Source organism: Eimeria mitis, genomic scaffold (genome assembly GCF_000499745.2).
Source record: "Eimeria mitis Houghton genomic scaffold, Emh_scaff59, whole genome shotgun sequence".
In the NCBI taxonomy this organism is placed as follows: domain Eukaryota; phylum Apicomplexa; class Conoidasida; order Eucoccidiorida; family Eimeriidae; genus Eimeria; species Eimeria mitis.
The window spans coordinates 13,335-32,710 of NW_013574135.1; the positions used below are offsets into that span (position 1 = coordinate 13,335).

General features: G+C 52.6%; 5 protein-coding genes across 5 annotated transcripts in view; 2 read left to right on the forward strand and 3 right to left on the reverse strand.

Annotated features, from left to right (window-relative positions):
• Positions 1–3,220: 3,220 nt before the first annotated feature.
• On the reverse strand, positions 3,221–6,088 carry EMH_0055570 (uncharacterized protein; the record flags this gene model as incomplete). The annotated part of the gene is made up of 6 exons (XM_013500808.1): positions 3,221–3,292; positions 3,592–3,782; positions 3,957–4,117; positions 4,494–4,923; positions 5,114–5,687; positions 6,083–6,088. The coding sequence occupies 6 exons, from the start codon at positions 6,086–6,088 to the stop codon at positions 3,221–3,223; spliced, it is 1,434 nt and encodes a 477-aa protein (XP_013356262.1).
• A 1,002-nt stretch (positions 6,089–7,090) lies between these two features.
• EMH_0055680 (uncharacterized protein) lies at positions 7,091–9,083 on the forward strand (the record flags this gene model as incomplete). Its single annotated transcript, XM_013500809.1, has 5 exons — positions 7,091–7,222; positions 7,634–7,692; positions 7,864–7,922; positions 8,354–8,489; positions 8,882–9,083. 5 exons carry the CDS (start codon positions 7,091–7,093, stop codon positions 9,081–9,083), a joined length of 588 nt encoding a protein of 195 aa, XP_013356263.1.
• A 392-nt stretch (positions 9,084–9,475) lies between these two features.
• EMH_0055790 (uncharacterized protein) lies at positions 9,476–10,283 on the reverse strand (the record flags this gene model as incomplete). Its single annotated transcript, XM_013500810.1, has 5 exons — positions 9,476–9,597; positions 9,756–9,863; positions 9,968–10,049; positions 10,110–10,157; positions 10,212–10,283. The coding sequence occupies 5 exons, from the start codon at positions 10,281–10,283 to the stop codon at positions 9,476–9,478; spliced, it is 432 nt and encodes a 143-aa protein (XP_013356264.1).
• Positions 10,284–13,531: 3,248 nt separating this feature from the next.
• Positions 13,532–16,509, forward strand: EMH_0055900 (Ras family domain-containing protein, putative; the record flags this gene model as incomplete). The annotated part of the gene is made up of 2 exons (XM_013500811.1): positions 13,532–15,977; positions 16,205–16,509. The coding sequence occupies 2 exons, from the start codon at positions 13,532–13,534 to the stop codon at positions 16,507–16,509; spliced, it is 2,751 nt and encodes a 916-aa protein (XP_013356265.1).
• Positions 16,510–18,002: 1,493 nt separating this feature from the next.
• Positions 18,003–19,376, reverse strand: part of EMH_0056010 (PX domain-containing protein, putative) — a gene marked incomplete at both ends in the record, with an annotated part of 3,241 nt that continues 1,867 nt past the window's right edge. The window contains one exon of the mRNA XM_013500812.1: positions 18,003–19,363. Within this exon, the coding sequence (XP_013356266.1) occupies positions 18,003–19,363 (1,361 nt within the window). The remainder of the gene's footprint in view (positions 19,364–19,376) is intronic.

Here is a 19,376-nt window from a genome sequence, read left to right on the forward strand (position 1 = left end):
GAAGGGTATGATACGCACTTGAACGTCAAATAGCTTAACATCAACTTTTATTTGGGAAAGGAAAAGGCACGGTTGAGCAGGATCAGTCCATGAATTCGCCTCTCTGGCTTGTATCTAAACAGCTTTTTCCTTGGCATCCCTCGGTGATTCTCTAGGCTACCGCATTTCTGCACGCGGCTGAGCAGCCCCTCGACGCCTTGGCAAATCGAAAGCCGCAGCGCTGAGCAGCATCGGATCTTCCTGTCCCTACTTTGTGCCCTGGTTAGGCTTTGTGCTCTTGCTAACATTTTGTCTAAAATGAGCAATCTCGTATCGACGGCGTTGTTCTGCCCAGCAGAGCCCAACGCGTTCGCTGCTTCCTTTCTCTGCTTTTTCTACCTATGAGGGGCTTTCATGCGTGCCGTACGTGCTAGGGAGGGTGAAAAGGTTCGTTCCATGGCTAAGAAATATCTCGCCAGCTCATGCAAACAGCTGGAGGCGGAGCAAAACGCAAACAGCTGGAGGCGGTTTTCTCTTTGTATGTGCCTGTACTTCAGCACACTGTCGGGTGTCAGGTAGTTCACTGTCTCCGTGTATGGACGTCTGCCACAACAGGTAAGAGGACGTCTTTCGTGGAGCGCGGCAGCCAAACACTGCTTTGTTGTGTGCATGTTTGTTTTCGAGAAGAAAATGCCGGTAATTGTAGTGCTGGGCAACTCGAGACTTAGCTGATTCTGGGGCTGGAGACGAGATGAGCTGCTTTCTGAAAATACTTCCCTTCCAACAAACTAGAGTGGTGCTACAGTCTGGCAGATTCGTTGGCTTTCTACGCACAGCCACTAAAGGGCCCAGGGCTGGTGCGAGATAAGGCAGCCTGATATGGGTTGCAACGCACCTTGCCGGAAGTGATGCAAGGCAAACCCTCATGCAAGCACAATCAAGCCCCCTGCGCTGCATGCACTAACACTGTAGAGAATGGCTGAACTCTTACTTGGCCATCTATAGCCAGCCTGCGTACAAGGAGAGATAGACGGATTAACTTCACACAGAAAATTCTGCATTTCCTCAATTCGCGCTGGAAGCCAAACCCGTGTGCAAGCACACCTAAGCCCCCTCTTTGGTGCATGCCCTAACGCCGCACACAATTGTTAGTTTACTTGACTCTAAATAAGAGTTAGCCCACATAAGTTTAAATACACATGCCAACAACACACGGAGCATGGTACATGGGGACCATGGGATAAAGGATGCAGGGAGAGTGGAGAAAAAGGCAGCTGCCTCATGAAAATCCGTTTCTTAATCCCCTTTCTGTATTTGCAATTCACGATACTCGCCCGCTAAATTCGACGACTCTCTCTATAACGCCTTTCGGTGTTCATTGCGGAGCGCTATTACCAGAGGAGATTCCTCTGCTGATCGGTGCCACCAATTTTTTCTGCTATTTGTATTGCAATGGTAAGAATATATTTAAGGAGAATCCTCGTTTAATATTTATTTTTTGTCTTCGACTATCCATTCACTATTGTTTTCCCTTCCTCCCTGCGACAGGGTACAGCCACAAAGCCCCAAGATCTCGCCGCAGGGCTCCCCTCCCCACAGGCCTCAATCACCGGCTTCATGATTGATATGATATCTCCACAGAACGTTCTTCAGTTTTTTCATTTGTTGTGTTTCTTGAATTTTAGTTCACTTTAAGAAATGTATCAGAACTGTTCTCTTTACTCGTAATGCTTCCTAGGCTTATGGAGGTGGGGGTGAGGCCGAAGTGTTCTGTTGCTGATCTGAATGGAACTCGATGCTGGCGCACGTTGTTTCTTTGTGGGTTTATGCAGGATGCTCAGTTGAGCTACAGACAGACATATTTTAGGAAACATGCAGTGGCAATTGGCGGGTTGGAGTTGACAGTGCCGGTGTGTCGGTTGCCGCGACGCTGTTTCACTTGCTTCTTCTGGTTTTTCGTATTCCTGTTGGTTGTACTTGAACTATTTGTTGAATTCGCCGTAGCCGAGGGCAACTGCACCATCAACATGAGCGGGCAGATTTGTTTACCAAAGGCTATGTGGCAGGCGCCGCCCAGCGGGTTCCTCCATGTGTTCATATTTGTATTCATGGACGTTTGCGAGACAAACGAAACGGCGAAAGAACAACGCAGACGAACAAAACTGTTACGCATGGTCTTCTCCCGCCATCCTGCGGCTCCGCCGTCGTGGAGGGCCGGGCACTCCTCTGCATGCGGAAATAAATTTAGTTAGCCGCCCTTCATCAGCCTCAGTCGCTAGAGACCCGTGCGGCTGAGTCGTTTGGCAGGGGGCGGACACCAAATTATACAAAATGTAGAATAATATCTATTGTACGTACAGAAGCGGCAGAGGGGCTTTAGGCAGTTGTAGCTCATTATCTATAGGAGGCAGGGCGTGGACGTCGGCTGTTTAGTCTAGTGGTATGATTCTCGCTTAGGGTGCGAGAGGTCCCGGGTTCAATTCCCGGAANCTGTTTAGTCTAGTGGTATGATTCTCGCTTAGGGTGCGAGAGGTCCCGGGTTCAATTCCCGGAACAGCCCCATTATCTTTATCTTTGTTACTGTGCTTGTTTAGATTAGTGGAGATCCTGCATTTTCCCTCAAGTAGCGGCCGAACATGCATTTCCCCTCAAGTATCGACCGAACAACGCACAACTAAGGGATCTATACCTACCTGTGGCGTATAGACCCAAGCGTGTATGGCGTATAGACCCAAGCGTGTATGCTTCTCGTGGGCCTTTAGATGAATGTCCGACTGCTTATGGCAGCGTATATGCGTGCTCGGTAGACCAGATCAGACAAGAGTCGTTGAGGCATCAGTTGTTAGAAATTGTTCAAATGAGTGCAACCCTACAGATGATCTGTTAAGGGTGAAGACTAACCGCGCAGCACGCAAAGGCGAATGCGACGTGTACAGACACCGCAGTCACCAACGACAGGCATTTGCCAGTGTTGTTTACTGGTATCAGGAAAACTAAACTGAGACCTGCGGAGGGGGAGGGCCGGCCTTTGTATCGTGGCCCTTCTAAAGCGCAGTAGTCATTTTGGCTAATCGGCAGCGGCAGGACGGTTCTTCGCTGTGCATACACCTGGGGTGTGCGTAGGTAAACGAATCAAATCCGCACACTCTTTGTGTCTGCAGCACCTTCAGTATTCCCTCTGAAGTATATCTGTCAGCTGCCTAGACATGCCAACCCAACACAAATCACCGAGGCCAGGCCTTCAGGGTCGACCCTTGGCAGCATCTGCCCGCCTCTGCATTTGTTTGTATTCCGACTCTACCTCCTCCAGCTCCTGCGGAGACAGTCATACAAGTGACAGAGGGAGACACCTCTATGAATTCATTTGTCCACCATAATAATATTCTCGCTCATCTTCGTTCACCATCGCAATACATACTACATTTTTCTCGTCTCCAACTACAACTGCTGCCTGTATGAGTTCCTGCGTTCCTCTCCACCATCATATACGTGTGCTTCATCTGACGTGTGATCTGCGGGCTTTGGGTGAAACTACCAGGTTTGACTAGGGTGATACGATGGCGTCCACTAGTATTTCAGTTCAGATTGAGGTTTCGGCCTGAGACAGCCTACCTGCTGAAGAGAACGTTGAAGGGCTGTTTCATCGAAGGGGGATTTCTGCAATGCAGTCATTTGACCCCTTATTGCCTTGGCTATCAACTCGAGCAGCTGCAACTCAGACAGCTGACGAGCGTTCTTGTAGCTGGGCCGACCTTCCTCAGGGCGCAGGTCTATTGCGTTGCCGTGGGGATCCCGAAACACCCCTGCACCAAACGCCTCAAAATATACACAAGAATTCAATAAGGGAACCCAAGAGCTCCAGCAGCAAACAGGCAAACACACAAGCAAACAAACAAACGCAGACGCAGAAAAAAAAACACACACACAAAGAGAGAGAGAAGAAATCAGGTGTACGTGCGCTGCAGCTTCTGCAGTACCTGGGAAGGCCGAAATTTGATACACTTTGGTGTATCCATTTTTGTCGACGTCGTCGAGGTCTTCGTATTCTTCTAGCGAAACCCATTTCAGCTTTCTCTTCTCCAGCTCCTTAGAGTAGTCAAAGTCCGCGGGTGGCCACTGCGGCCACGCGTACCACCACCTGGCATGCATAGACACACACAACACCCAAACACACAGTAGAAGAGACCAGCACTCATACTCTCTCAGCAAAAGCATGGGGATACACAACAAGTGGAAATGATGCTGCTGCTGCCGCTGCGGTTGCTGCTGATGCAGCTGATGCAGCAGTGAAGCGAAGACGCAGCAAATCATGCGCCTGGTAACCTATCACACTAATCTAAGAAGGAGCATAGAAGCAGACCAAACGGAATACGAAACAGCAGATATAGAGATAGAGTACAACAAAGCAACCAACAAAATAAATAGCACACCCAACAGCCGAAAATGAATAAAATAAAATAAATAAAATAAAGAGTGAAACAACAGAAAAAGGGGAGCACTGGCTGTTGAATTACCGTCTGAGGAACTGTGCGACGAGTCTGTCCTTAAGGCTTCTCTTTTTCGGGTCGAATGTGCCCATGTTGATTTCTTGTTCGTCTCCCTCTTCATCGCTGTCTGCTGCATCTGTTTTTCTCCTGGCAGGAGGTGGACGTACACCCCGAGGCTTGCTCCCTTCTGCCTTTGCCTGTCGCTGCCTCGTTCCCTTTGTTTTTGCCATTTGTTTTTTCTTGTTTGGTGACCTCCCCTGCTTGGCGCGGCTTCTTGAACGAGCATCCGACTCCTCGTCGCTGCTGCTCTCGCTACTGCTGCTCTCGCTGCTGCTGCTGCTGCTGCTGCTCCCGCTGCTGCTGCTGTCACTCCCACTGCTCCCGCTCCCGCTGCTGCTACCACTGCTGCTGCCACTGTCGCTGCTGCTGTCGCTACCGCTCGGCCGTCGGGCTTTCGCTGCACATACAACAACAGCAACCAAAGAATGCGCCCTTGCCAGCACTGCTACCAATGCTGCAGCAGCTGGCACCTCTCCCCCTCCCCCCCCCGCTTGAACACGAACTAGCCACCTACACTTGTACGCAGCGGTTCTAAGGGTCGCAACTCCTCCTTTGTGGACTCTGTCTTCTCTGGATTCCCTGCTTACCTGCTGGTTTTGGTTTGGCTGGCGCGGGTGCCCTGTTGGTGCCGTTCTGCTGCTGCTTTTGCTGCGGTGCTGGTGCTGCTGCTCCTCCTGTTGCTGTTGCTGCCTTGGGTGCAGCTGCCTCAGACTGCGTGCGTGGAGGGGCGATATGCATTTTGCCTAAGACGACATCTTCATCTGAACTGTCAGACATTAATTTGCTCTTCTTTCCGCGAGGCCGAAGGGGAGACTCATCGTCACTATCGAGCAGCCGCCGGCGGCCCCCCGTCCCTGGTGCTGATGCAGCAACACGAGGGGACTGCTGCTCTGCAGCAGCTGCTGCAGGAGCAGCTGAAGATGTAGCAGCACCGCCTCCTGCTCCTGATGGTGCTGCTGCACCGGGACGCGGAGCAGCAGCAGGTGCAGCAGCACCAGATCCACCCGCTGCGCCGCCAGGAACTGCCCCTGACGAAGACGGACCTCTTCCTCCTGCTTGCGCTGCTGTTGCTGCTGCCTCTGTTGCTGCTGCAGGGGCAGATGAAGTCGGCTTGGCCGCCGGAGCTCCAGCACCAGCAGGCCCCGTGGGATCCTTACCGGACTGCAGAATCAGACAGCAGAAGAATGCAACAACTAAGGGGGCGGAAACGCAGCTTGCTCAGGGATAGAAGCTGTTTGTGTTTGTCCCCTTGTCTCCTATGGCTGTGCTGAGTCTCCTGCTTTTCTTTTGCCGTCTGCGCTGTCTTGCAATCTGGGTTGTGTGTATGTGTGTGTGTGTGTGTATGTGTGTGTGTGTGTGTGTGTGTGTGTATGTCTGTGTGTGTGCGTCCTGTCTGCCTGCTTGTGCTGCAGCTGCAGATAGCATCACTGCGGTTGTGTGCTGCTGTCTGATACATGCAAAGAAGTATATGACTGTCTGGGTTCAGAGCTGAAGCCTGGGGAGGGAACTAGCAGCTGTCGATACACCCGAGTTTCTGTGCGCGTTGGTGAGCCCACCTCCATCTTGTGCAGCAGTTAAGCAGATAAAAATAAGCCGATTTGAATTCAACTTCGAATCAACAAACAATAATCCCCCGCTGCCGTCTCAGCAGCAGAGGATAAGACAAAACGGTGAAGGTGTAGGCCCAACGCTTTGCGGCTGCAGCAGCCACAGAAGGGGAGAGGGGCCCCAAGTCTGCTGCTGAAGATGCAGCAGCGATGTTTGTATCGCCTCCTGCTGCTATTCAGACACGGCCCAAGGCGCCTCCACGGCGTACTGCTTTTTACAGCGGCTGGCGCAGGCGCCTGTAGGCTGTTGTTCAGCTGCAGGGGGTGGGGGGTGCGAGGCTTATACGGTACAATGCAAACGAAAAATTCAAAATAAACAAAAACAAGCCGCAAAGAGGCAAGAAAACAGGCGCTGTGCCTCCTAGTGCACAGAGAGGGTCGTCTGCCAGGCCCGGCCGCCCGTCGGCGCAGCTTGGGGGAGAGTTGGCTCCAAAAGAAGAGAAAGAGATAAAAGAAGAGGAAAAAATAAATGATATATTCAAAACTCTCCAGAATCACTAAAGACAAACGAACAAAGAAGAGGATCAGCCACCAACGCTCCCGTAAAGTGCCTGTTGTCTGCTCTGCATGCTGTGGCTCACTGGCTGGCGGCTTCCACAGGGCTGTAACGAGTCTGAAGGGAAAACAGGGAAACGAAACAACAACTAAGACGTTTTGGGATTTCTTTTTAATTTAAAATGTAATCCATCAACTCATAATTAACGCCAAGATACCCCCACGAGATCGCGCGCCCTCCGCCAAAGTATCGCTGGGCCTCCTTCCTATTTGCGTCCCCAGGAAACGGTTACTCGCTCTTCAAGTTATTTCAATTGTAACCTTCACCGCAGTTTTAGCATTTACTTTGAAAGATCCACGCAAACTTCACTAAAAACTGCTCAGGATCGGGCCCCCGCTGACCGCATATATCCGCCTGGTTGGTTTGAGGCGTAAACACACGTGTACACGCAGCTGCAACAAATGACCTCGTTGCCCGTAAACGCTGCGAAAAAAGCAACTCGCGAAGGTACAGCGGCGCCAGTGCCGTTCAGCTACTCAGACGATGAAGACGAAGACGGATGGATGCCGTTCCGTCGATCTGCCCCCGATACTGTAGGCGTTTGGTCCTTGTGCAGATAGATGCAGTGTATGTACAAACTTGTTTGCCTCTTCCTACGCGCAGACGTTTCTCTTGTTATCCTCCTGGTCATCAATATTTCGTATTCGTGCGGTAATCCTCTCCTCAGGCCAAGGCAGAAGGCGGCTGGGACCTCGGCGGTTTCGTCTCTCCTTTCCAGTGCGTCGTACTTCAGTTTGTAGTATTTAATTGCAGAAATGGATGCTGCTATATTATAGCACCTGTTCAGATTCTATCTCTACTTTCCTTCCGTTGTGTTTCTCCGTCCTCTGTCTCTGCTTCACTGCAGGGGCACGCCGCTGGTAAGCGCAGCTACAACTACCCCCAAGCCAAGATGCCTCTGAAACTTCTCCTTTTGTTCCCCGATCTGGTTGCTTCGTATGTAGGAGAAAATACGCGTCATTGTAGAGGCTATCCGTCTGGCTGAAGAGGATGTTGTGTATGAGTGCGCCAGCCAAACCGCCAACCCTCCCCCCCCCCCCCGGNCCCCCCGGCCCGTACCCGCCGTATAAGCATTTCTATTTGTTTTTGTTTAACAGTTAATGTTATCCTTCGTTATTTTTTGTATTAAATGCTCATGCAAACATTGATGTTCTGTTTGTCTTTGTGCGTTCAGTCTCGGTTGCGGCGATGGCCGATTCATCATTGAGTGCTGCCGCCTCACAAACTGCTCGGGTTAGTTTATCTCTTGTGGGCTATTTCTGCTTACCCAGAGCGAAACATCACGAGCAGTGTAATAAAATAACTACTAGATTCATTATAATTATTATCGTAATCGTTTTAATCATTGCATCTATTGTAATTATTATTCCAATCAGTATATTCATTTGTGGGAACTGGTATTTCAAGCATTCCGTGCCCGTCTATTTCTTTGCTCGTTTATCTCCCAGCTAAAATACATTTACACGATTTCCTGTATATATTACATTTGTATTCACACCCTTGCCTCTATATTTACTGCACCTGTTGGTACACGCTTACCTCTACACATATTACAGCCGTATCCAAACACACGAGTGTATCTACATTACATTTGTATGCATATATATATATATATATATATATATATATATATATATATATATATATATGCTATGTTGTCTTAGGAGTTGGAGTTGAGCTGGACGAGTCTTTGTTAGAAAAGGCAACGCGAAACGCCTCAAGGGCTCCAAACATCCGCGCGAAATTTCTGCAACGCGACTTCGTGGCTCCTGGCCTCGACCTGGCGGAGGCGACGGTCATGTGGGTTTTTGTATCATAAAAAAAGATCAATTAATATATTTGCAAATTAATAAATGCATTTGCAAATGCGTTTACTTATTTCTAAATTTATTAGTATATTCGGAGATCAACCTAGTTGGAAGTCAATGAATGCGCAATGCTCAATGGCGTTAAGTTTATTTGTAGACCAACAAATTTATTTGCACACCAATCAGTACATTTGTGTATCAGTTATTTTCTTTGCAAACCAAGCGTTATAGTTATCCAGAAAGTTCATTTCGCCCTGTTCACTAGCTTAGTCTCGCTCCGCTGCACTCCGGCCCAGCAAGCGGCCGCCCGCCGCAGGGGGCTTTGTCTGTTCCCTTTTGCTCAGGCGTAGGGTTTATGTTCGCTTTTGTTTGTGCTTGTTACAGCTTCCTCTATCTTCTTCCAGAGGCCCTGGATATGCTGCTTCCACGGCTACGCGAACTCGCGCGGACCTCCTCTGCGTTACGGTGTATCGTCACCTTACGCTGGGCGCTGCCCGGAGTGTCCCCGTCTATCGACAATGCAGAAATGAATTTTTTTGTGTACAGAGCTGAAGACCTCAGGAGCAAGACCGAGAGCCCTGCGTAGGCAGCTAGCTTAGTCATCTCCCCTTCTACTAGGCTGATGCACGTAGGTAACAGTAGATATTCTAGAGTCCAGCAGAGGCAGCTGCTGCAACTGCAGCACGGCAGAAACTGCTGTAGCTACAGCAGCAGCGTTGCTGTTCTTTGCAACACCCTGATACAGCAGCAGCTGCGGCGGCGACGTCGTTTGCCGATCAGCAGCAGCTGCTGCAAATGGAGCGTCGTTCTCCTTTTCGGTTTTCAAGAGGTTAGAGGGTGCGGGAAAATGCAGTAAACGACTGGTGCAGCCTCAGGGACCTGAGGGTGGCTTTTACAATAGAATTATGGTAGAGTTATTCCGGGAGTACAGGCGTCTGCAACTGAAACGAAGAGCAGCTGCTGCTGCTGTTGCTGAGCTTAGTACAGGCGTTTCACTTTGTCTCCGGTGCGCAGCGCTCTTCTCTTGGCTTTCTTCAGCTGCAAGAAGAGGCCTTGCGAACCCTCTATATCCTGTAACACGAACGACACAGTTGTAGTGGCTGTAAGCAGCCCTTCGGTGCATTTTTTTGATTTGTTGCACCTCTTGTGAAGCTTCTTCTTCTTCAGCAGGAACTTCTTCGGCTTCTTTCGCTGGTGCTGGCGGTGTATGCATGCAGCGCAAGCCGTGTTGATAGTTTAGATAAGAAGCACAACTTACGTTCCTGGGCAGGTTGGCCTCCTTGCACAGCCTCCTCCTCGTGAAGCTGTGCGGGCTGTTGCTGCTGCTGCTGTTGTTGCCCCTCTTCCGCTTCTGCTGTCTCCTCTTCTGTTACATATAGCATGGGCAGCGCATAGGCAGCGAAATTTTGGGGGGAGTTGATGTTTAAGGTTTAGAGATTTTTCTCAGCGGCAGCATGCTTGTCGGCGCACCCTGAGCGGCCTCTGCCTCGGCTGCGCGCGCCTCTTCTTCAGCAAGCGTTGCTTCTGCTGCTGCTTGTGCCTCTTCTTCTGCCTAGAAAAGATTATATTGCTGCAGCAGCAGCACCATCAAGGCAGCATGGAACAACCGCACCTCCGGGGCCTCCCCTGCCTGCTTCTCGATTTCCGCAGCAACTCGGCGCTGAAGCAAAGAGCATTGCAAATAGAGAAGGCCCTGCGTATTTCTGTGGATTACCTCCTGTTCAATTAGGCTTTTTAGATTTTCTTTCTCCTGGTCCAGTTCCTTTTGCTTCTCCATCGCATGCATCTCGGCAACGACTTGCAAATTTTTCGTGCAGTCATTTTTTCTGATCAAGGTAGGGCAGCCACCTACCCGTCGCCTCGGCCGTTTCGTGTTTCGCTTTCTCTTCCTGCGCTGCTATTAGTTCTGCACTGCGTGGAAAACTCTAGTTGACGCACCTCCTCTCTGAGTCTGGAGGGGAGCAAGCAGCAGGTTGTGGTGTTGGCTGTCGGCTGCACAGCTCCGTTTGTGTTGTGTGTTTCTTACTCGTGCTCTGCGTCCGCTTCAGCTTCCTTGGCTTTGGTTATCCGCTGTGGGTATCGAGGGGCTCACGATGCCGTAGATACACAAGAGGAGATGCCCTGCCTACCCTTTCTGCCTCCAGCAGTTCGTTCACAACTGAGGAGGCAAAGGAGATGCAACTCTGTTTCAATATGCCTATGGATATCGTTCTGACCCTCTTTGTGGTGCCTTCTCTCTGCATCTTTAGCCTGTACGTTTCGATATAGAGGGAGGAGAATGTATGAGCTATGCTTGGCTGTTCTATATCTTCATACCAGCTTTCGCACAAGCGCCGACTCTTCGTGTTCTAAGTGCGCGTGATGATTTATCTGCTCCCTGATCGCTGCCGAGTGAGCGTGTGACAGGTGGCCTTTGTTAAGTTCGAGTTTTCTTGAGGCGTATTCATGAAATACACACCTCTAGCCACTTCGTGCTCGGCGGAAGCTGACAGGCAACATAAAAACAAGTATGAAAAATTGGGGAAGGCAACAAGGGTAAATGAGTAAAAGGAATACCATCTGTCGGAATACAACACTCTCCTGGCTCATCAGCTCGACAGGTGCTGATGAAACAAACGGCCCCCACCACCAGCCATGAGCAGTAAACTCTTTTTAGCCGCATTCCTAGCGCTGCAGTTTGCCGACGTCCATGACTCGTTGTTTCTAAAAAATCTAAAAATACATTTGGCAAATAGTCTGCTGTCAAAAATCTGGGGTTAATAACCCAGTAGTTCAAAGAAATCAACTCTTTGAACGCGAATTCACGAAACCGTGCATACACCTGAACCATATGAAACTGACGGGAAACAAGTCGCAGCCAGTGCAGTTGAAGCACTGGCTGCATCAAAAACCCGGGAATTTCACTGAGCGAGGGTGGTGTCTTTGTTCTATTCATGAATTAGGCGTTATTCATGTTTCTGAGTACGAAGCTAGTCATGATCTCGACTCCATGGTATTCCTCGTGCTAGGCTCAGCCTCCGGAGTTGCCCATGGAACTGCTCAGTTCAACTTGACTCAAGATAGGCTCATCTTTTGTGTATATACGCCTACAAAGTTTACACGAAGAGCCTCTATTAAGTCAATTTAGTTCCTACGCAATGAAACTCAAGACAGACATGCTTCTTAATGTTGGTTCGGCCTCTAGCCGCCGACGAGCAGCAGGGCTAGCATCTCGTGATGTCCCCCCCACACATAGCAGTAGAGAGCCATGTAGCAGTAGAACTCTACAGTTAAACTTAATTTTAAAGCGTACAAACAAGAAGATTACAACACGCCGACTTGCTTTTTTGGCGTCCTTGTTCGGTGAGCGCAGCAGCCGCCCTGCCTGCCACAGCTGGCTTCGTGTTCATGCGGCGTCCTACTAGTGTGAGGGTTCAATATGGTACACATCTTCTTCTTGACGCCAGTTTTCCCATAATTGTTCTCTTTGATCTCGATAAAAGGCGCAAAGATGATATTTAATTGAATTCTGTCGGTCTGTCTGGCGGCAGCAGCTGCTCAGCCTGCTAGAGCATAGCGCGCTCTCCACCCGCCAGGGACCCGCGTATTCCGTGCGATATGGCATCCATTTATTTAATTGTCCTTGAAACATCTTCGACTTGAACACTTCATTCAGCAGCCTACAGTATATTGATGGCGGTAAAACATCATCTGCCCACTGGTCGGCCGCCCCTTACGGTCTCGTCGGGGCTGCGGCTGAGGCGGAACCCGGAGAGGTATCCGTTGCGTTCTCCACTCCTTAGCGCAGAAAACGAAAAATAAAGGCAATTAGTTAACTATTTCAGTTTCACAGTTTACACATATATGCGTTGACCAGCAAGAAGACTCGAGTTCAGTCGCCCCTGCCGGCCGGTGTCTGCAGACAGAGCGAGTCACCCGGCGCCTTCTCTGTTGCTTCTGTTGGCTCTTCCACGCGGTGAAATACGGCAATTTGTGGATGATCCACGAAGCAACGTACTCTCTGTTTATCTACAAGTGTTAGTCCTTCACCGCATTCAAGGTGAAAGTCTCCCTATTCAGCTCTAAACATTGGTCCTGCTCCTTTCGTTAACCACATATACCTTTACTGCTGATACTACCTCGTACTCTTCTAACAATTGTTAAGAAGAGAAACAATATCTCAACCGAACGCGGGGCTGCAGTTACTGTCTACCGCCTTGAATTCACAGAGGAGAGAGCACACTGCACACGCAACCCCAGCCGGATCTGCATAGTTCAGCAAATAGAACATAGATACATATATGTATTAATGTAGAAGAATGCAAATGCATATATTATATAAATAAAGTCCAAAAACGAGGCACCCAGTCTTAGCTAGAACAACCCAATGCGACAACTGCGGTGGTACGCTGCAGGAGAGGATTCGTTTGAATCTTTAGTAGTGAGGCATTTTATATACTAAAACAGAGTAGAGTAGTCGGATATCTGGTCATTCTAACTTACTAAATTTATTAGTAAGTCTTAGACTTGGTGACTCCGACGAGACCACTTCTCAGCCTTTAGGTTCCTGCGTCCTATTGCCTGAAGGCGCGGCGTTTCTTTCATGCTTAGGCGCTGCGCTGGCGCGCAGACGAAACGTTCGTTGCTGCTGAGAATGTTTCGTAGGAAATTTATCATATAAATACATTTAGATTCGCGACCGTATAGCCTGCAGTGTAACCCCAAGGCATTAACCTCATTCTCCTCCTCCCTTTCCTCGTCAACCAACCAATAAATAACAGTTGCATCGCTGAGCAGTTGCTGCAGCGCGTACCTTGGAAACTAGCAAAGGCCCCGAAAGATTCCTCGGGGGTCTCCCAGGCCCCTGAGTGTTTAAGGGGTTCTACGGCGTGCGGAGGGAGAAGAAAAGAATCAGCACCGAGTAGAGAAGCAGAAATGCAGGGATGAAAAACGAGCATCAGAGCCGCCAATACCAGCAGAAGCAGCAGCAGAGGCAACAGCAAAAACACGAGCAGCAGCACCTGTTGCAATTGTAGAGTAGATATCACAACAGAAATGACTCGTCCTGCGCCCATTGGCAGCAGTGCACTTGGACCTGCAGCAGCAGACGGCATGCGGCTTTCTAGTGGGGGCCTCCTCTCCGGATGGGACCCTGAAGGAAATGAAATAAATGCAGCCGCAGAGCTAAGAGGGGGGCCCAATTTCGGCGGCCCCCATAGGGTTGCTTCGGTGCTGGAGGCCCTGAGAGGTGCTGGCGGACTGCAGGCCACTCGCCGGCTTAAGGCGCAGCAGCACCGGCCGCACGTGGGCGGCTCCACGGAAGCAGCAGCAGCTGGTGGGAGAGAAGGAGGAGCAGCACGGGAGGGCCCCATACGCCTTGGTGTAACAGCTAGGCCCCCTTACGAGCTACCGCGGAGTCATGCAGCACCTCGGGGGCTCTCCGTGGCAGCAGCTTCCCGCCGCAGCGGCCCCTCACCTTGGGGCCCTTCAACAGGGCCCCTCCCATCTCTGGAGGCCTCCCAGGCTGGACAATCTGCTCTGTGGGCGCAGGTTGGGCTATCTGCCTCTTCTGTATTCCAGCGCTCAATTTCGTTTCCCCTTTTGCCTCCTGCGGGGCCTCTTATGCCTCCAGTTAGCAGCAGCAGCGGGGCCCCCACGTCCTACTACCCAGGGGCCCCCGACTGCAGCAGCAAGTGCCAAGCAAGTGAAAAAGATGAGCAGAAGACACCGCAACGACCCAGCTTCTCTGCTTTGCCGTGGGCTCGCCCCTTCAGAAGCTCCACGCGGCGCCTTTGGTCCTCTCCAGGCTCATTTGCTTCTCACCGCGGGCCTCCGGGTCCCCCCTTGGGGGCCATATGGGGCCCTCAGGCTCCCCACCTGGGGCCACCAGGGACCCACCTGGGGCCTCCAGAGCCTTTAGGGCCCCCTGCTCCGCCGCTGGCCAGCAGACTGAAGGTGCACGGAGGTCAGGGATTGAGGCTCCAGCACCGGGCAAGCGCTGGAGACCTGCTGCAGCAGCGGCTGCAGCAGCAGCAGCAGCAGCGGCAGCAGCGGCCTGGGGTGGTGCGCCGTGAGGCGTCTTGGGCGCAGTTCTTTCGGGGCCCCCGAGAGCAGCAGAACAGCAAAAGAGAAGAAAAGGGAGGGGACAGACCGACAACTGAAACCCGGAGGCCCGTTGCCTCTTGGAGCCTACTCACTGTCCACAACTTCTCAGGCGCAGCAAAAGCAGCAGCAGCTAAAAAAAAGTGGCCGACAGCAGCAGCAGCAGCAACAGCAGCAGCAGCTCCAGGTTTCTCTTTCTCGTCGAAGGGAACAGCTGAGCAGCAGACGGAGGAAGAGGCCGGGGGCCCCCTGGATGCCGCTGAAATGAACCTACCGAGGCCGCAAGATATTGCATGCGCTGCACTCGAAGCAGCAGCTACTGCGGCTGACTCTTTGGCGGCCTTTGCTCCACACGTACAGGCAACTGCTGCAGCAGCGGCAACACCTGCAGCGGCAATTGCTGCTGCTGCTGCTGCTTTAGTTAGGGGGAAACCTATGCTCAACAAAATATCGAAGACAACAAAGGAAAATCCAGGAGTTGCAGAGAACGGGTTAGCAGCAGCAACAGCAGCAACGACATCAGCAGCAAGCGTAGGAGCAGCTCCAGCAGTGGCAGCAGCAACTGCAGCAACAGCAGGAACCGACACGGAAACGACGGCTGCTCCTCCGCCCGCTCAGGCAAATTCACCCACGCGAGAAACAGAAAAGGGAGGCGAGTTAGAAGCAGCAGCCGCAACAGAAGCAACTGCCAGAGCAACAGCAGTAGCAGCAGCAGCAACACCATCAACAGCAGCAGCAGCAGCAGAACCATCAACAAAAGCAGCAGCAGCAGCAGCATCACCAGCAGCGGCAACGGCGACAGCAGAGGGGGGGTGTAAGAACAGCCTGCGCCATCACTCTCGGCCTGATGCTTCAGGCGTTGTGCCTCCCCTCGTTTGGCAAGGTCTTCCTGCATCCGATTCTACCCCTCAAACGCCCTGCAGCAGCAACAGCAACAGCAGCAGCAGATGCAGCAGCAGTCAAAGCACCAGCAGATGGGACCCTGCACCTTTAATTCCCTCCAGCAGTTGGAAAGTTTTCGATATAAAGAGGCCCCTTAGACTGAAGATCGTTACAGTGGGCCCCCAAGGCAGCGGCAAGAGTTGCTTAGTCCGGCGTTTCTGTGAGCGGCGCTTCGCGGGGAGCATCTACGGGGCCCCAGGGTCTGGGGGCCCCCACGGGGGCCCCCAGGGTACGGTCACCATCGGGTGGGACTTTGGGCTGCGGGATGTGCAGCTCCCTACAGATGAGACGGTTCGTCTGCATTTCTTTGATTTCTCTGGGGACCCCGTCTACGCAGAAGCTGCTGAGGGGGCCCTGGAGGGGGCAGATGTGCTGCTAGTTGTATATGATGCGAAGGACCCCAGGTCGTTGCAGGAGGCCTTAGATACACTTGAGATGGCGAGGGAAGCAGTAGGGGGTAAGAGATGCACTGAGAGCTGCTCACTCCTTTCTGTTGCTGCATGCTGATGTTCTGCTGATTTGTTTCATCAATGACGCTGCTGCTGCAGTGCTGCTGCAGTACAAGCAGCAGCGGCGGCACAGCAGCAGCAGCACTGCGGCAGCAGCACCAACAGAAGCAGATCAGCACCAGCAATACTCGGACCACACTGCCACAGGTTGCATGTCTTGTTGTATTGTCTGCAGCTCAGGAAGCCCTCACTGCCTTGGTAGCAGCAAAGGCAGATGGATCTGCTGCAGCAGCAGCTGGCGCTGCAGCAGGAGAAGCAGCAGCAGCAGCAGCAGGAGCCCGCTTCTACGCAGCCTGCGCAGAGACGGCTGACGGTGTCGACACACTCTTCCTTGAAACAGCAGCAGAAGCAGCAGCTGCAGCACGCGCCAGAGCCGCTGCGCTTCTTGAACTCCAACCGCAGCAGCAACGACAGAAGCTGCAGCAGCAGCTGATGCTGCCGCTCCAGCGCAACACCACAGGCAGTGAGCTCAGGAGTTAGTTCGCCTTCAAGTGCGTCCCTTACACGGACTAACAGCAGCAACAGCAGCAGTAGCAGCAGCAGCGCAAGCTACAGCAGCAGTATACGCAACAGCAACAACATCAGCAGCAGGATATGCAACTGCAACAACGGCAGCAGCAGCAACAGCAACGACTGCAGCAGCAACGCCAGCAGCAGCAACAGCAGCAGAAGCTACATGTCGAATGCGCAGCCGTCGGGCCTCCACCCCCCCTCTCCTGAGGGCCCCGCAGCTCTTCCCTCAGCAGCCGTTTCAGAACGAAGCAGCCACTACAGCTCAACAAACCTAACAATCCAAGGAGGGCCCCATCGTCACTGCTTGCTTTCGCGGGCCCCCCTCAGTATTCTGGGGGGCCCCTGCACTACCCTAGAGGCCCCCCCCCATACTACCTAGGTGAACCCCTGTTAGCTAACTACCCTGGAGGCCTCCCCGTCACTACTGTGGGTCCCCCCCGTCCACTACAGCTGTGGTCCCCCGCTCACTACCGCGGGGGCCCCCCTTCAGTACCCTGTATTCTGCGTCGTCATCAGGTCACTACTGTGGGGGCCCCCACCTATCGTTGGGGCCCCTCGACAACTGGGGGACCTCTGGGGCCCCCCTGGTTCAATTCAAGTCCATGAAAAACTCTTAAGGGCCCCAGACTTTGATGAATTCGTCGCTGCAAAACAGCCACCTAACTCAGAGCAAGAAGAACGCTTCGCTTGGCAAGAGATACAGGAGCAGCAGCAGCAGCAGCAGCTGCTGCTGCTGCCGCTCCTGCTACTTGTGCTCGTACAATTCGAATTGACGATAGTGAGCTACCAACAGACACTCCGCTGCAGCAACAGCAGCAACAGCAGCAGCAGCAACCTGCACGGCCACTGGCTTGGAGGCCCCATCTACCAAAATAGCCGCCTTTCTGCTGCAGCTGCTGCAGCTGTTGCTGCTCCTGCCGCCGCTGCACCTGTTGCTGAAGGTACTGCTGCAGGTACTGCTGCAAGTACTGTTGCAGGTACTGCAGCCTTTGCAATTCGCTGCCACCGCAGCTGCAGCAGCAGCAGCAGCTGCTGCTGCAGCAGCTGCAGCAGCAGCAACAGACTAACTCCAGGTCAATTATAGCTGCGCCTCTTTCACCAGACGCGCGAGCATCCCACGCAGGCTCGAGGCCTCGGCGCCGTCTACAGAGAAACCGACAGCACAGAGTACCAGCAACTGCAGCAGCAGCAGCAACAGCAGCAGCATAGCTGCTACTGTTGCTGCTGTTGCTGCCACTGCAGCCCAGTTAAAACCCATCCCTATGTCTTTCTTGCAGTCTTCTGCGAGTCCCCTCCGTTTGCAATGCCAATAAAACAAATGATGCCGACTCAGTAGAGGTTGTTGCAGAAGTGGTGCCTGCAGCAGCAGCAGCAGCAGCAGCAGCAGAAATTGTTGCTGCTGCTGCTGCTGTACGTGTTGGGTGCGATCTAACGCAACGAGAAGACAGCGATTGCTTTCCTCAGGTTTTGCGTGCGGCGTTATCTGTCTGCTGTTTGTTGTGTTGCTGCAGCGTTTGCTGCAGCGTTTGTTGCCGGTTCTGCTGCTGCGGTTGCTGCTGCGGTTGCTGCAGCGGCTGCTGCAGCGCGTGTTGCAGTTGCTGCTGCTGACAGTGGAACCGAGCTGCATGAGAGCAGAAGGCCTCCCACAGCGCCTCGCTGCGTCTCTCTAACGAATGCCTAGCTGTTAAGAACCCATAGACAGCAGCGCCTAGGGCCTCTGACCTCATGGCCGCCCACGCAGGTGTTTCTACATATACAAGCACTTGCTGCGCAAGTGCAACCTGCTGCTGCAGCGGCTGCAGCAGCATCTTCTGCTGCTGCAGTCGTTGCTGCTGCTCCCCAACCTGCGCTGCCTTGTCCTTCCATCGTAAATGTGTTTGCAACCAACACCCACGGGGAGACCGCCGCAGTGCTGCGAGCTCCACCTGAAGTTTTGCTGTTGCTGCTGCTAGCTGCTGCTGCTGCTGCTGCAGCTGCTCGACGTAGTTAAACGCATTCAGCATACACTCGCTGTCCTCTATCCCTCGGTTCACTGCAGCAAGCAGCACATCTAGGTGCTGCTGCTGCGACTGCCGCTGACACAACATACCACAAAAAAACAACACAGAAGACAAATCCTGCAGCGCCTCGCTCCCCGATATTCGAAACCCCTGCAGCAACAAGTTCTGCTGCTGCTGCTGCTGTTGCTGCTGCTGTTGTTGCTGCTGCTGCTGCCTCCCCGGGTTAGCGGGGGCCGCGGATGTACTCCCTGAAACCGCCGCATCCACGGACTGCTGCTGCTGCTGCTGCTGCTTGCGACTAGACGGTGATCCGCTCCCACCGTTTTCCTTCTGTTGCTGTTGCTGCTGCTGCTTTGCTGCAAGGCCACGTGTTGCAGTAGAAGCCGCACTGGTATTGGTGTTTGGGTGCTGTTGCTGTTGCTGCTGTTGCTGCTGCTGTTGCTGTTGCTGTTGCTGTTGCTCCTGCTGTTGTTGTTGCTGCTGCTGCTGCTGCACCAAGGGCTGGATGAGCTGCTGCAGAGGGTCAGCGAGTCTATGGTCTAATAGAGCGGCTTGTAGGGCCTCCATGCTGACTTGCTGCTCCTGCTGCAGCTTGCATATGCGCCGGAGGTGTCGCTGCAGAAGCGAGAGAAACTGCAGGTGGTCAGACACCAGGGCTTTGCTAGCAGCCATCCGTGGGCCAGCGTCAGCAACAGCAGCAGCTGCTGCTGCTGTTGCTGCTCCTGCTGCTGTTGTAGCTGGTGAACGGGGTTCAGAACCCCATGAAGACTGCTGCGGCGAATTCGAGGAGGGCGAATTACTTGCTGTTGCTCCTGCTGTTCCTGGCGCTGCTGC